Genomic DNA, 12,196 nt, shown 5'->3' with positions numbered 1-12,196 from the left:
AAAATGGTTAGGATAGATATATAGTTACATTCTCCTAATGAATAGAGGGATTTGTTGTAATAGTGTTTGTAAATAGAATATCATGTCTGCATCTTGTATAGCAAATAACCCCTAGGAAGAGAGTATGCAATGTGTTAATTATTGAAACTGTCCTACCAATTTGATTTGAAACTGTCTCATTGCTATTTGTCTCTCAATAAAATTATGGCAAAAAAAATAAAAGACGTATCTCCATCCCAGTGTACTGTGCCAGCCATGCCCCTGGGTGCAAGGGGAAGCTGAGACAGTGATTGAGACTGAGCATGGTGACATGTGCCTGTAATCCCAGTGCTTTGGAGGCTGAAAACAAGAGGATCACTAGGAGTCTGAGCTACATGGTGAGACCCTGTAAGCCCTGTACTAAATATGAGAGAGAGAGAGAGAGAGAGAGAGAGAGAGAGAGAGAGAGAGAGAGAGAGAGAAACATATCATTGGGAAAATATTTTTTAAAAGCACACAACTTAGTACTTATAATTTGCTTCAAATTAACACAAAATGTTAGTATAAACACTCCAGCTTTTATTTCAGTGTACATATGCATAGGTAATTAGTAATAATTCAAATTTAACTGGTTATTCTATGCTTCAATTGGCTAAATCTGGTGACCCTAGCAATGCCAGAATGTGAAATTAGGGCTTCCAATGCTAAATGTAGTGCTTTTCCCCTCCTACCATCCCTTATAGTTGATTTCATAAAATGACCAGCCCCGTGAGAATGTTCAGAATTGAATTTCAGAGTGACTTTACACACTTTATTGCTGCTCTTGGCATTTGGAGAGTGGCCTTGGAGGGAAACGGTACTGATTTTCATGCCTCTCTTTGCTTTTTTTTTTTTTTTTTCAGAACCAGGGATTGAACTCAGACCCTTGCATTTGCCAGGAAAGTGCTTATTCCACTGAGCCATCTCTCTGGCCCCTCTTTGCACTCTTTAGTGCATTTTTCTAGACAGTTTTGTTGAGTCCATGCTGAAGATATATATATATATATATATATATATATATATATATAGTCTCACTATGCAGTTTGGGCTGGCTTGGAGCTCGCTTTTTGTAGCCCTCTGGCCATCTTGAATCTGCATCGATCCTCCTGTCTCAACCTCCCAAGTGCTGGGATTACAGGCATGCACCACTATGCCCAGTTTGGGGGCTGGCACAGCATATGGGGCCCATCCCTGCACTTGGCAGTTGCTTCTGGCTCTGAGCTATTTCTCCAGCCTTGAGTGCTTTTGTACTTAAAAGATGAAGTCAATAGCGCTCTAGAATGAGTCTTTTGAATAGTTCTGTAGCATTGTTTGAAATGCCATAGAATCAGCAAGGAGGATACAGAAAACCACAAAAAAGGAATGAGCAACTTTTTTCACTCATCTGGAACAACATCACCTTAACAGTGTTCACATGAAAAAGTATTACTATTATTCTCATTCTAATGTACCCAATAAAGTTCTTTTTGTGCATTATTCTATACCACCCTCACAGTAAGTCTACAAGGTATTTTATATTTGCTTTTTTATGGAAATTCAAGTTCTTTTGTGTGAAATGACTTATCCAGGGTTATGCAGCTATTAAGCACCAGAGCTATGAATTATTTTTCCGCATGTTCTTTACCCAGATCCTGAGCATTTCCACTACACAATGCTGCAAAGTGGGTAAGAAGAGAATAGTTTCTAGGGCTGCCTGTTAACTCGTTAACTTGAGTAGAAGCCCACTGTCCAATCACACTTGTGATGTATCATTTAAAAAATGGAAAAATATTTTCTGTTTCAGTGTATGTTTTACAACTCCTTGCAAACAATTAGCAAATTCAGAATAGATTTCATGGGCCCACCAAATAGCTCAGCAGATTAAAGCACCTGTAAGCAGGCTCAGGGGTCCGGGGTTTGATCCCCAGACCTGCCATGTCAGCCCCACCCCCTGGGGTGCCCTGAGACAGCAATTGAGACTGGGTGTGGTGGTGCACACCTATAATCCCAGCTCTTGGGAGGTTGTAAATAGGCAGATCACTACAAGTCCGATCTAGTAGTGAGACCCTGAACACCCTATAGACCCTTCCCTAATATATAATATATATTATATATATTTCAGGTCAAAGAATTCTCAAGTAGCCAGCAGTTATGATGTTCATAAAAAATATATATATATATATGAACATCATAACTGCTGGCTACTTGAGAATTCTTTGACCTGCAGGGAGCTGGGCTGACAAATGTATGAAGAAGATAATAGATTGGGCCAAGATGTTCAGTGCCCTCCTTGTTTGTTGCCTGGGACCCATGGAGTGAGTGGAGCTGTGTAAGGGGATGAGCACGGTTGCTTTCATTTCAGATTTACTTTCAACATTCATTTTTTTGAATGGCAAATATGCAGAAAGCACTTTCCCTGACAGCTGGCTTGCGAAAACCTCTAACTTAAAGCAGGGAAAAGAGTATAATCTACTGTGAGATGTGAAATGTGAAACTCTGAAAGATAAGGTGCCACCCAGCCACACATTTTTAAAAAGTCATATGAAAATAAAACCCAGGAAGAAGTTGCCAATGGGGAAATTGCTATGTTTCTTCCCTGGTTGACTACAAATGCTCATCAAATCTTTGCTAAATTGAAATCCAAATTTATTTATTTATTTATTATTTTTTGTTTATTCATTTATTTTTATTATTATTTTTAATGTGTTTTAGGGAAGAGTCTACAGGGTGTTCAGGTTCTCACTACTAGATCGGACTCCTAGTGATCTGCCTGTTTACAGCTTCCCAAGAGCTGGGATTACAGGCGCGCACCACCACGCCCAGTCTCAATTGCTATCTCAGCGTGCCCTTGGGGTAGGGCTGGAACGGCAGGCCTGGGGATCGAACCCTTGGCTCCTGCACCTGCTTGTAGATGCTTTAATCTGCTGAGCTATTTGGCTGGCCCTTGAAACCCAAATTTAGATTGCAGTATTGGCATTTCTGACCCAGCAGTCAGGATCATTTGTCTTAGAGCTTCACTTATAGGAACCCAATACCCTCTGCCTTGCTGTTTCCTTATAGCGTTTCACATACATAAAGGAAAGAATCAGGACACACAGCCTATTGGCTCTGTTTGACCCTTGGAAGGGCCTATGAAAGACGTTCAGTTACATAAAGTCGCACTGTGCTAGCACAAAGTATCCATGAAATCCAGAGGAAGAGCCTTGTTAGCTGAGAAGACCATATTATATGAACTCCACTAGAGTACTCTGCCTGCAAAATACAAATATATTTACACAACAATAAAAGAAGATTTAGAATCAAGAAGGTGGATATCAGTAGTCTGCTCAGCTTATTGGACAAGGTACTAGAAATCTGAGGTTTCACTTCTCAGGTAAGTTGCTAGGGTTGTTTTCTTTGTGGTTAAAATACAAACAAAACCTGACTGAATTAAGCCTATGATTTCCCTCCCCCATTTCTTTAACGAATAATACAGTAGATTAGATCTGAAGGAACTTTTGAATAGAACTCAAAAGGAACTTTTTAGGAAGCCAAAAGACATGTTCTGTTCTTTCTCTGGTCACAGAGAACTTGGCTGAAGTACCTGCACAACGCCAAATCTTTTCCATTCTGTACAGGCCTAAAGACTGTAAGGCAATCTGAGGTACAGGATCTCAGGATAAATCCTGAGGGGATTTCACTGACCTTATCAGACCCAAAAGCTACAACTCTTGTTGCATAGGTCCTGCTTTACCTTGGTCTTAACCATCCAGTAGGAAAGTATAAAAACAAAATATAAGAAGTAAAGCCATGCTGTTAAGTTGAGCTGTAGGGGACTCAGATCAACAATTTCTGACATTGCCAGTGAAGCAGAAGACCCAATACTATTATGGACTACTGGATCCTTTTAGAATATTTTGCTGAGTTAACACACCTATAATAGTCAAATAACGGAACTTAACAAAAAAAGGGGATACAGATGAATGTCCATTTTGTATCTGTGTATTCAAAATGGTTAGGATAGATACATAGTTACATTCTCCTAATAGAGGGATTTGTTGTAATAGTGTTTGTAAGTAGGATATCATGTCTGCATCTTGTACAGCAATTAACCACTAGGAAGAATGCATGCAATGTGTTAATTAGTGAAACTGTCCTACCTATTTGGTTTGAAACTGTCTGATTGCTATTTGTTTCTCAATAAAATTATGGGGAAAAAAAGACTGTAAGGCAATAGTATACCACATATGGTCCTTTACCTTTCCTAAATGCAAAGACTATAGCAAGTTGTTGTCTGATCCTGGCTTCAGAAAGCTGAAGCATGGTAAGAAAGACTGAGCTTTTAGCTGTAAAAGGCTCAAGCCAATAACTTCTGAGGATAACCCACTAATATTATAGACTGCTAGACAGTCTTAAATTGTTTAGTGGAATTCAAACACCTATAGTATTTAGATGCCAATAGAATATTCACCTCTGACAGACAATTAAAAAAAAATGATACAAAGGAAAAAAAAAAAGACTGAGCTTTTCACAGCAAAAAGCTGTCTCAGCTCTTTTCTGTCACAGGGTCATCAGACTCTGTGCCCACATAGCCCTCAGCCTTCTCATTCCTAAGTGATTTCCTTCTGTCTCATTAATGCCCGCAGTCCCACAGCCTGATGGTTCAGATAAACTGTGTGTGACATCTTGGCAGTTCTATCACTTCTTTGTAGGAAGGTCAAGTCATCCTTTGAAACATCTGAAGGACATAGAGAGATTACCACTGCATACATATTTAGAAGATAAAGCGGACCACAAGACAAAACTCCTTAGTGTGTACACGTAGCCTTCTACTATTAGACTCCACTGACTTACTCAGGGTCTATGGCCTGATTAACCTATTACTCTCTTCTTGCATGGATCACTGTGTAGACTCCATGGACTCCAAGCCTTGGCACATGCTGTTCTCTCTGTCCTTCCTCACTTTCTCTGGCAGAAACCCCATAATCCACTGCAGCTTCTCAGTAAACCAGTTTCCAACAACTCCAGGAAATTTTTGTCACTCCCTTCTCTGTGCTTTTGTAGGCCTTGACTCATGTGTCTGTAAGAACTCTAGGTGTTAGACTTCAGGGTCAAAATCCTGTCTCAGTTATCTAGTGACTAACACAGCTTATGGCAGAGAGGATGCATTTCTTGAATGGATGAATTAATGAATGATCACTGCCTATGCTGATTTGTTTTACTGTCAAAGTAACTTAACAATGCTGCTTTCAGTATGAGAATTTGTTTGATAAGTAATAGGAGGAAGAGAGTGAAAGTAATAATTGCAATGTTCTTAGAAAACTGTAGGTTATTTCAAACTTACCCAAAGAAGAGAAGGAAAAAAAAAAAAATCTCTAAACCAGAATGTTAGTTTACAACAACTAAGAACAAATGTGTTTATAAACTCATTTGCATTTCCACTTCTCTCAATAGAGTATAACAGAAAGATGGTACACAAACATCATGTGTAGAATTGGCACCAGAACAGGTCTTTAGAAAGGTCAAAGGATGGCTGAAGGTGCAGCAGTAGAGTGCTTCCATGCACAAGGCTCTGGTTCGATCTCCAGGACCACAAAAAAAAAAAAAAAAAAAAAAAAACAAAAACGATCAAAATAACTGATGTTGACAGTTGAAAGAGATCTCTTAGCTATCCAGTTTAATTCACTACTAAGTATAAATTTCTATAACATCCCTCATAAATGGTGAACACTTTCCAGTGTTGGGGAGCTCATTACTTAAGAAGCTACTTGATCCTCTACTTGGGTGATTATGAAGTCCAAATTGAGCCTAAATATTCCTCTTTGTAATGTTAACCATTGAGCCAGGCCCCTTTTGCTTAAATCACAAAGAATACTTCATCTTTAAGATAGTCCTATAAATAATGAAATACAGCTATGTCATCCCAAGACTTTTTTTCTTATTTTTTTTCAAATTTATTCAACCACTTCTCATATGTGATGTTTTCCCACATTTTCACCAAACTAATTTCTATTTTCAGGAGACGTTCTAGCTTCTTTCTAATGCTTCTAGAATGGAGCCTGGCATGGACTCCAAATAAGAGCAGGCCATGTAGAGAAAAGGCTAACACAGGTATCTCTCATTCTAGTCTACTCAAACTTGTCCTGCCATTTATTTGAGGTACAGTTGTACCTTGGTTGTGGCTAGCAGAGAGAAGATGACATAAAGCTTGGGTGGGACCAGAGCCGGGAGAGCTGACCCAATCCTGGAAATAACTGTGTTGTTGAGAAGTAAAATATACCCTTACCATATCTAGGATATTCACGGGATTTTGTTGATAGGTGGGAAGTGGACTGTAGCCGTACTTGTAATCAGACAGGTGACTGCACTATTTTCTATTTGGCTGCTACTGGCTGCATTATTCTTCTATTTCATTTTGGAACAGGTGCTCAATCATCAATTGGAGAAAAAGAGAATCAGGACCTAACCATTGGGTAAGGAGGTTGCAAAGTGGTAGGCAAAATAAAGTCAAGAACACTGAGGGTCAAAGAAGGGTTGTATTTTAATGGGGAAATAAGAATCAAAGTGATTCTGGAATCATGGAGATGCTCACTGAATTCCATCATCTCTACTTTCCAAGCCTCAACTACCTCAAGTGAAAATGAGGATAAGAGACCAAACGTGGTGGTGTATGCCAGTGATCCCAGCACTGGGGAGGCTGAAAACAGGAGAATCACTATGAGTCTGAACTGCGTAGTAAGATCCTGTACCAAATATATTTGTTTTTTTAAATGAGTATATAGAGCCAGCCAAATAGTTCAGCGGATTAAAGCGTTTGCTTAGGCAGACGCAGGGTCTAGGAGTTCAATACCCAGGCCTGCCATGCCAGCCTCACCCCTGGGGTGTGGTGTGATGGTGATTGAGATTGGCTGTGGTGGTGTGCACCTATAATCCCAGCTTTTGGGAGGCTTTAAGTAGGAGGATCACTAGGAGTTGGAAATACACAGCGAGACCCTGTACACCCTGTACACCCTGTCCTAAATACAAAAAAAAAAAAGGATAATAAGACTGGTGTGATGATACATAACTGTAATCCCAGGACAAGGGAGGCTGAGGCAGGAAGAATAGGAGTTCATGGCAAGCCTGAGCTATATAGCAAGAGCGCATTTCAAGAAAAATAAATGAACTGCATCTTGTACTATGAATAACTACAACAACAATATACAACAATATACAATGTGTTGATTATTGTAACTGTCCTGCTAACCTGTTTTGAAATTGTCTCATTGCTACTTCTTTCTCCATAAAATTAATATAATAAATAAATAAAAGAAAAAAATAAATGAAGATAATATTATGCATTTTATAGGACTTATAGGACTTCTATAAAGAATTCATGTGGTGATATATGAAATATATGTAACACTTGATAAATATTGCAACTACCCACTAAAAGGCATGATAAAAATGAAAATTAAATGATTTTTATATAGCTTTACTTTTGAAACTTTCAAAATTATGTACTAAAAGCGTATTCAAATATTTTTAGTACTTAACAAAAACATTCACTTAAAAATATTAGAAGTAATATATAGGGGCCGGGGAGATAGCTCAGTAGAATAAGCGCTTGCCTGGCAAGCGCAAAGGCCTGAGTTCAATCCCCAGTTCCGCAAAAAAAAAAAAAAAAAGTGATATTGGTTGGAGATGCTTTGCAAAACTATCATAGCATACATGCCTCATTATCAAAATAATTGTACCAATAATGTGATTATAAGAAATTTCCATCTCAGATTTTATTTTAAAAAATAGTAACTTTTTCTTACACTTTTAGAATCAGAATTTGAAATGTGCATTCAACATCATAAGAAAATCAGTACTTTTCTTATTGGTACAACTCAATATTTTTAGAACTCTGCTAATCCTGTTATCTGACACCTTGATGTTTGGTTATTATCCAATTATCAAAATCTTTAGAGGAACGGCCACCACCCAGTGGGGGTGTGCTGCTGTCTCGGCCCTGTGGTTGAGATCCAGAGATTGGGAGTAACATTATCCCTTAACAAGCAACAGCTTCTTGGTGAGCAGAAGGCCTGCTTATAAAAGACGTACCTGATGGGACTGCAAAACAGCTCTTTGGTTCTCTCAAGTTTATTCCACGTCAACACAGCATCAGCTGCGGGGACATCAGAAGGAGGCCCTTGTCTGAAGTCATTGTATGGTAATTTGTCTTCAGTTTTTTTCCTTTAAATTTCACAAGATTTTTTCAAATAGGCAAGTATTTAACATGTATCATTTTCTGCAAATATCATGCTGCTTATTCATGATAAACTGTTAAGGGAAGCTAGATTAAATTCAACATAAGAAAAAGGCTAAACTTAAGCACAGGAAAGACTCATTTTTATGATTAAACCCTTTTGAGACACTTGGACTTACGAAGCACATCTGGAAATTACAGAAAAATGATAAGCATTTAGTATATGATTTATTAGTCTTTTAATGTAAATTTTAAAGGAAAAGAGGATAGTGATAGTTTTGATGTAAATTATATAAACTTGTTAAATAATTTTCTATTTTTTCCCACAGAATGTCCTTACCTAGATGTTTGTTGTATGGCTCACAGAGAGCTGTATATCCTGAGGTTGGAGATCTCCCACTGATTGCTAAACATGCATTGCCTGTACATAAAGGACAACCTCTGTTAGTTTTCTTTTCTGAAAATTGTACATGAACTTTAAAGATGGTAAAATGTCTTTTGTGGGGGATCTGTCTCACAGACATCCTCAAAGAAGTCTATGTCCTTTGTAAGAACCAAGAAATGAAGCAGAGCTGTACAGGCTAAACAGAACAAGCCAGGATGGGACACCAGCACTCCTGTTTCTCAGTGGTTCTTTCTAACATAACCCAAAAAGGAAATGTTTTGTTGTTGTTCTATCCATATCTTTATATTATACAGTGAAAAATGCAGTGGATTATAATCTGCCTTATGCTACTTCTAAATGATGCAATTTCTCTTTAAAACAGGAGAACATAGCCATTGTGTTCACTCAAGATACAACATAGGAAAAAAAAAGATACAACATAGAGCACTTAGAAAATGTGCTTTTCTCTTAATAGCGTTTGCAATTTTTTTTCCTTTTTTTTTTATGTATTTAGGACAGGGTCTACAGGGTCTCACTACGTAGATCAGACTCATAGTGCTCCTGTTTTCAGTCTCCCAAGTGCTGGGATTACAGGCATGCACTTCCCTGCCCAGTCTCAATCGCTGTCTCAGTGTGCCACGGGGGCAGGGCTGGTATGGCAGGCTAGGGTTCCAACCCCAGCCACTGCACTCTGCCTAAGCCGGCGCTTTAGTCTGCTGAACTATTCAGCCAGCCCAACAGCCTTTGCAATTATTGAAATGCAGATTGTAGGAAAAATATTCCATATTTATATAAAAAGCTTTGTGAGCAAAAGAAGAACTAAAACTTGCATATACTAAAATTATATGTATGCTAATACAATAAGTTGAACAAATAAGATGCAGCCAAAACTCAAAACGCATATCACAGGGCTGGGAAACAGCTCAGTGGCATAAGCGCCTGCCTTGCATGAGAAAGGTCCCGAGTTCAATCCCAGGTACCTTTAGAAAAAAATGCATCTCACAAATAAGTAGATGCTTTACAAGTGTTTTGGTACATATTTTTAATGCTAGGAGAAGTGAGCACTTATTCAGTAAAACCTCAAAATCAAACAATAACTCAATAAGCAGTAACAACAATTTAACCCATTAAGGCTAGTTAATTTTAAACCTCTTTCAACCATATATGAATAAACAACATAAGATATAGAAGAAAATTCTCAAAAGAAAGTTTCTGTATTCCTCAAGTGGCTCAAAATTCATGAAGTAAGTCTTGCATAAGAACTCTCAAGTAGGTATCTAAGACAGGAAAAGTCAGTGTTAGCTGGATACTATTCTAGCGCATGTCTCTAATCCCAGCACTCTAGGAGCCAGAGATAAGAGGATCACAAGTTCAATCACAGCCTGGGCAATTTAGAGACCTAGTGAGCTCTTGCCTTAATTTTTTTTTTTCTTTTTAAATCTTGAGCGTATATCTCACTGTGTCAATGTGAAGGCTTTGAGTTAAATCTCCAGTCCTGAAGGAAAAGTTATCTTCCTAGTTTCTCAAAGAAGATGTGTGTATAATGTTATAATGTTTCCATAATATGAAGGGGCTGATTCCGGAAGCCTCTCTTGAAAACTAACCCAATTAATCGCTGTCACATTTTGGTATTGGCTCTATGGTTATAAATGAAAACTACTGTATTTCTGTAGTTTGGAACCCTAAAATTTTCTTTTCTTTTCAGTGAAGATGTTGTCTGCAAAAGACATAGCTAAAGTCACCATTGTCCTGCTTGCAATTTGTTTCCTTACAACCACAAATGGGAAACCTATTAAGTAAGTACAAGTACTGGAGCCTGTTCTGTGTAGTGAATAAAGGCATAGAATTGGGTTTGAAGGTTGGCTTTACATTTTGGTGGTGGAAAGCTAACGGAGTGGTCCTCTCTGCCTCTGTTCTCCCTAGGAAGAGATCTGTGGGTGAGATACAGCTTATGCATGACTTGGCCAAACATCTGGCAGAGAAGGCAAGGTTGGAGTGGCTGATTCAGCAGATAAAAGAAGCGCACAGTTTTGTCAGCCCTGGAAACTCCCACACTATGAAAGAAGGTTCTCAGAAGTCCTTCAAGAAGAAGGACAATGTCCTTGTTGACAGCTATCGTAAAAGTCTTGGAGAAGCAGACAAAGCTGATGTGGATGTACTAACGAAAGCTAAATCCCAGTGAATAAAGATGTGATCAGGGTACTGCTTCAGGTAGTATAGGACAACAATATTAAATGCTGCTTACTTTTCTAACCTCTAAGACTATCAAGTGCCAGTATTTCTAATATTACCAAGCTTTGCATGTAATTCGTTATTAGGCGTAATGGCTGCAATTTGAATTGATTACTTTGTTCCACTTGTATTCATTTAAGAGCTTTTAAATCTACTTTGTTTATTCTTTTTAAAGTATGTTATTACATAACTTATAAAAGAATAAATTATACCTTTTACCTCTCTGTCATTACAAAGCAAAATAAAACTTTAGTGATCATTGATCTAAGTGAAGTGTTTCTTACTTTTTAAAAGCTTGTCTTTTGGTTATGAGGAACACGCAAATGTTTATATGGACATGAATAGATAGAATAACACAATTTTTTAATCATATGTTTCAGTTTTAAGTTTGGATTATAATCCGTTTCTAATACCAAAGTACTAGTTCCTGACTCCTCCCTAGCCAGATACCGCTGTTCTATTCTTCTTAGAAAAGAAAACAAAATATTCAGGAAAAATGCAGAAAGTAGTCTAAAACTTGACTGTAAAAGTATTTGGGTCCACATAAACTCGCAGATGACATCTCTACCCTGAACCATGAATTGCAAAGAATATGAGCCAGGTGTGGTGGCATACACCTATCACCCCGGCATTCTGGGAGGATGAGGCAGGAGGGTCAAAAGTTTAAGACAGCCCAGGCAAATTAGCCAGACCCGACCTCAAAATAAAATAACATAACATAAAGCAAGGAGGGCTGGGGTATAGCTCAATGTGAAGGCCCTGAAGTCAGTCCTCACTACCATACAAAAAAATCACAAGGAGTAGAATTGTAGTACTTATTTATTCTTTACTTAGTTACGGCATGTGGCCCTAAGAACTTATTTCCATCATATTACACTGCAGAAACCGGCTCACTACTCTCAAACCACCATTCTTTCCCAGCATCTCTTGGAACCTGAGACACAAAGCCCTTCAGTGCGTCACTACCTTCTTCCTTACCTACGACTTTACAGCATCGTGTGGTTACAGTCCTTCCCCCAAATCCATTTCACCAAACTGCTATTCCTGATAGGGACTACCTTTCCTGAATTACCAGAACCAGTTGATAAAGACCACTAGTATTTTATTCACTACTGGGAAATACTATTGAGTGCCCATTATTGGTGATATTCCACTTGCTTGTGGAATGACACTGGTCTGTCTTCATGGAGCCTGCAAATTTAGGCATTAGACAGCAGGCATTATTAGCTTTTGCTTGTTTTGGGGAATGGAACTTGGGACCTCGTGCTTGGCAGGCAGGCAGGCACTGGGCCACCGCACTATTATTGTTAGCTTGGATGAGTGCAGTTGCCTTCTGTGTGTGTGTGTGTGTGTGTCTTTTATTTTATTTT

General features: G+C 38.5%; 1 protein-coding gene across 1 annotated transcript; it reads left to right on the top strand.

Moving 5' to 3' along the window:
• Positions 1 to 7,953: 7,953 nt before the first annotated feature.
• Positions 7,954 to 10,776, top strand: Pth (parathyroid hormone). Its single transcript, XM_004634898.2, has 3 exons — positions 7,954 to 8,032; positions 10,300 to 10,390; positions 10,518 to 10,776. Exons 2-3 carry the CDS (start codon positions 10,305 to 10,307, stop codon positions 10,774 to 10,776), a joined length of 345 nt encoding a protein of 114 aa, XP_004634955.1. The 5' UTR covers positions 7,954 to 8,032; positions 10,300 to 10,304.
• The last annotated feature ends 1,420 nt before the right edge of the window (positions 10,777 to 12,196 follow it).

The sequence above is a fragment of the Octodon degus genome, unplaced genomic scaffold, assembly GCF_000260255.1.
Source record: "Octodon degus isolate 3935 unplaced genomic scaffold, OctDeg1.0 scaffold00067, whole genome shotgun sequence".
Classification (NCBI taxonomy): Eukaryota; Metazoa; Chordata; class Mammalia; order Rodentia; family Octodontidae; genus Octodon; species Octodon degus.
The sequence above is the reverse complement of the archived record's forward strand: the minus strand, read 5'-3'. Positions and strand labels throughout refer to the sequence as shown.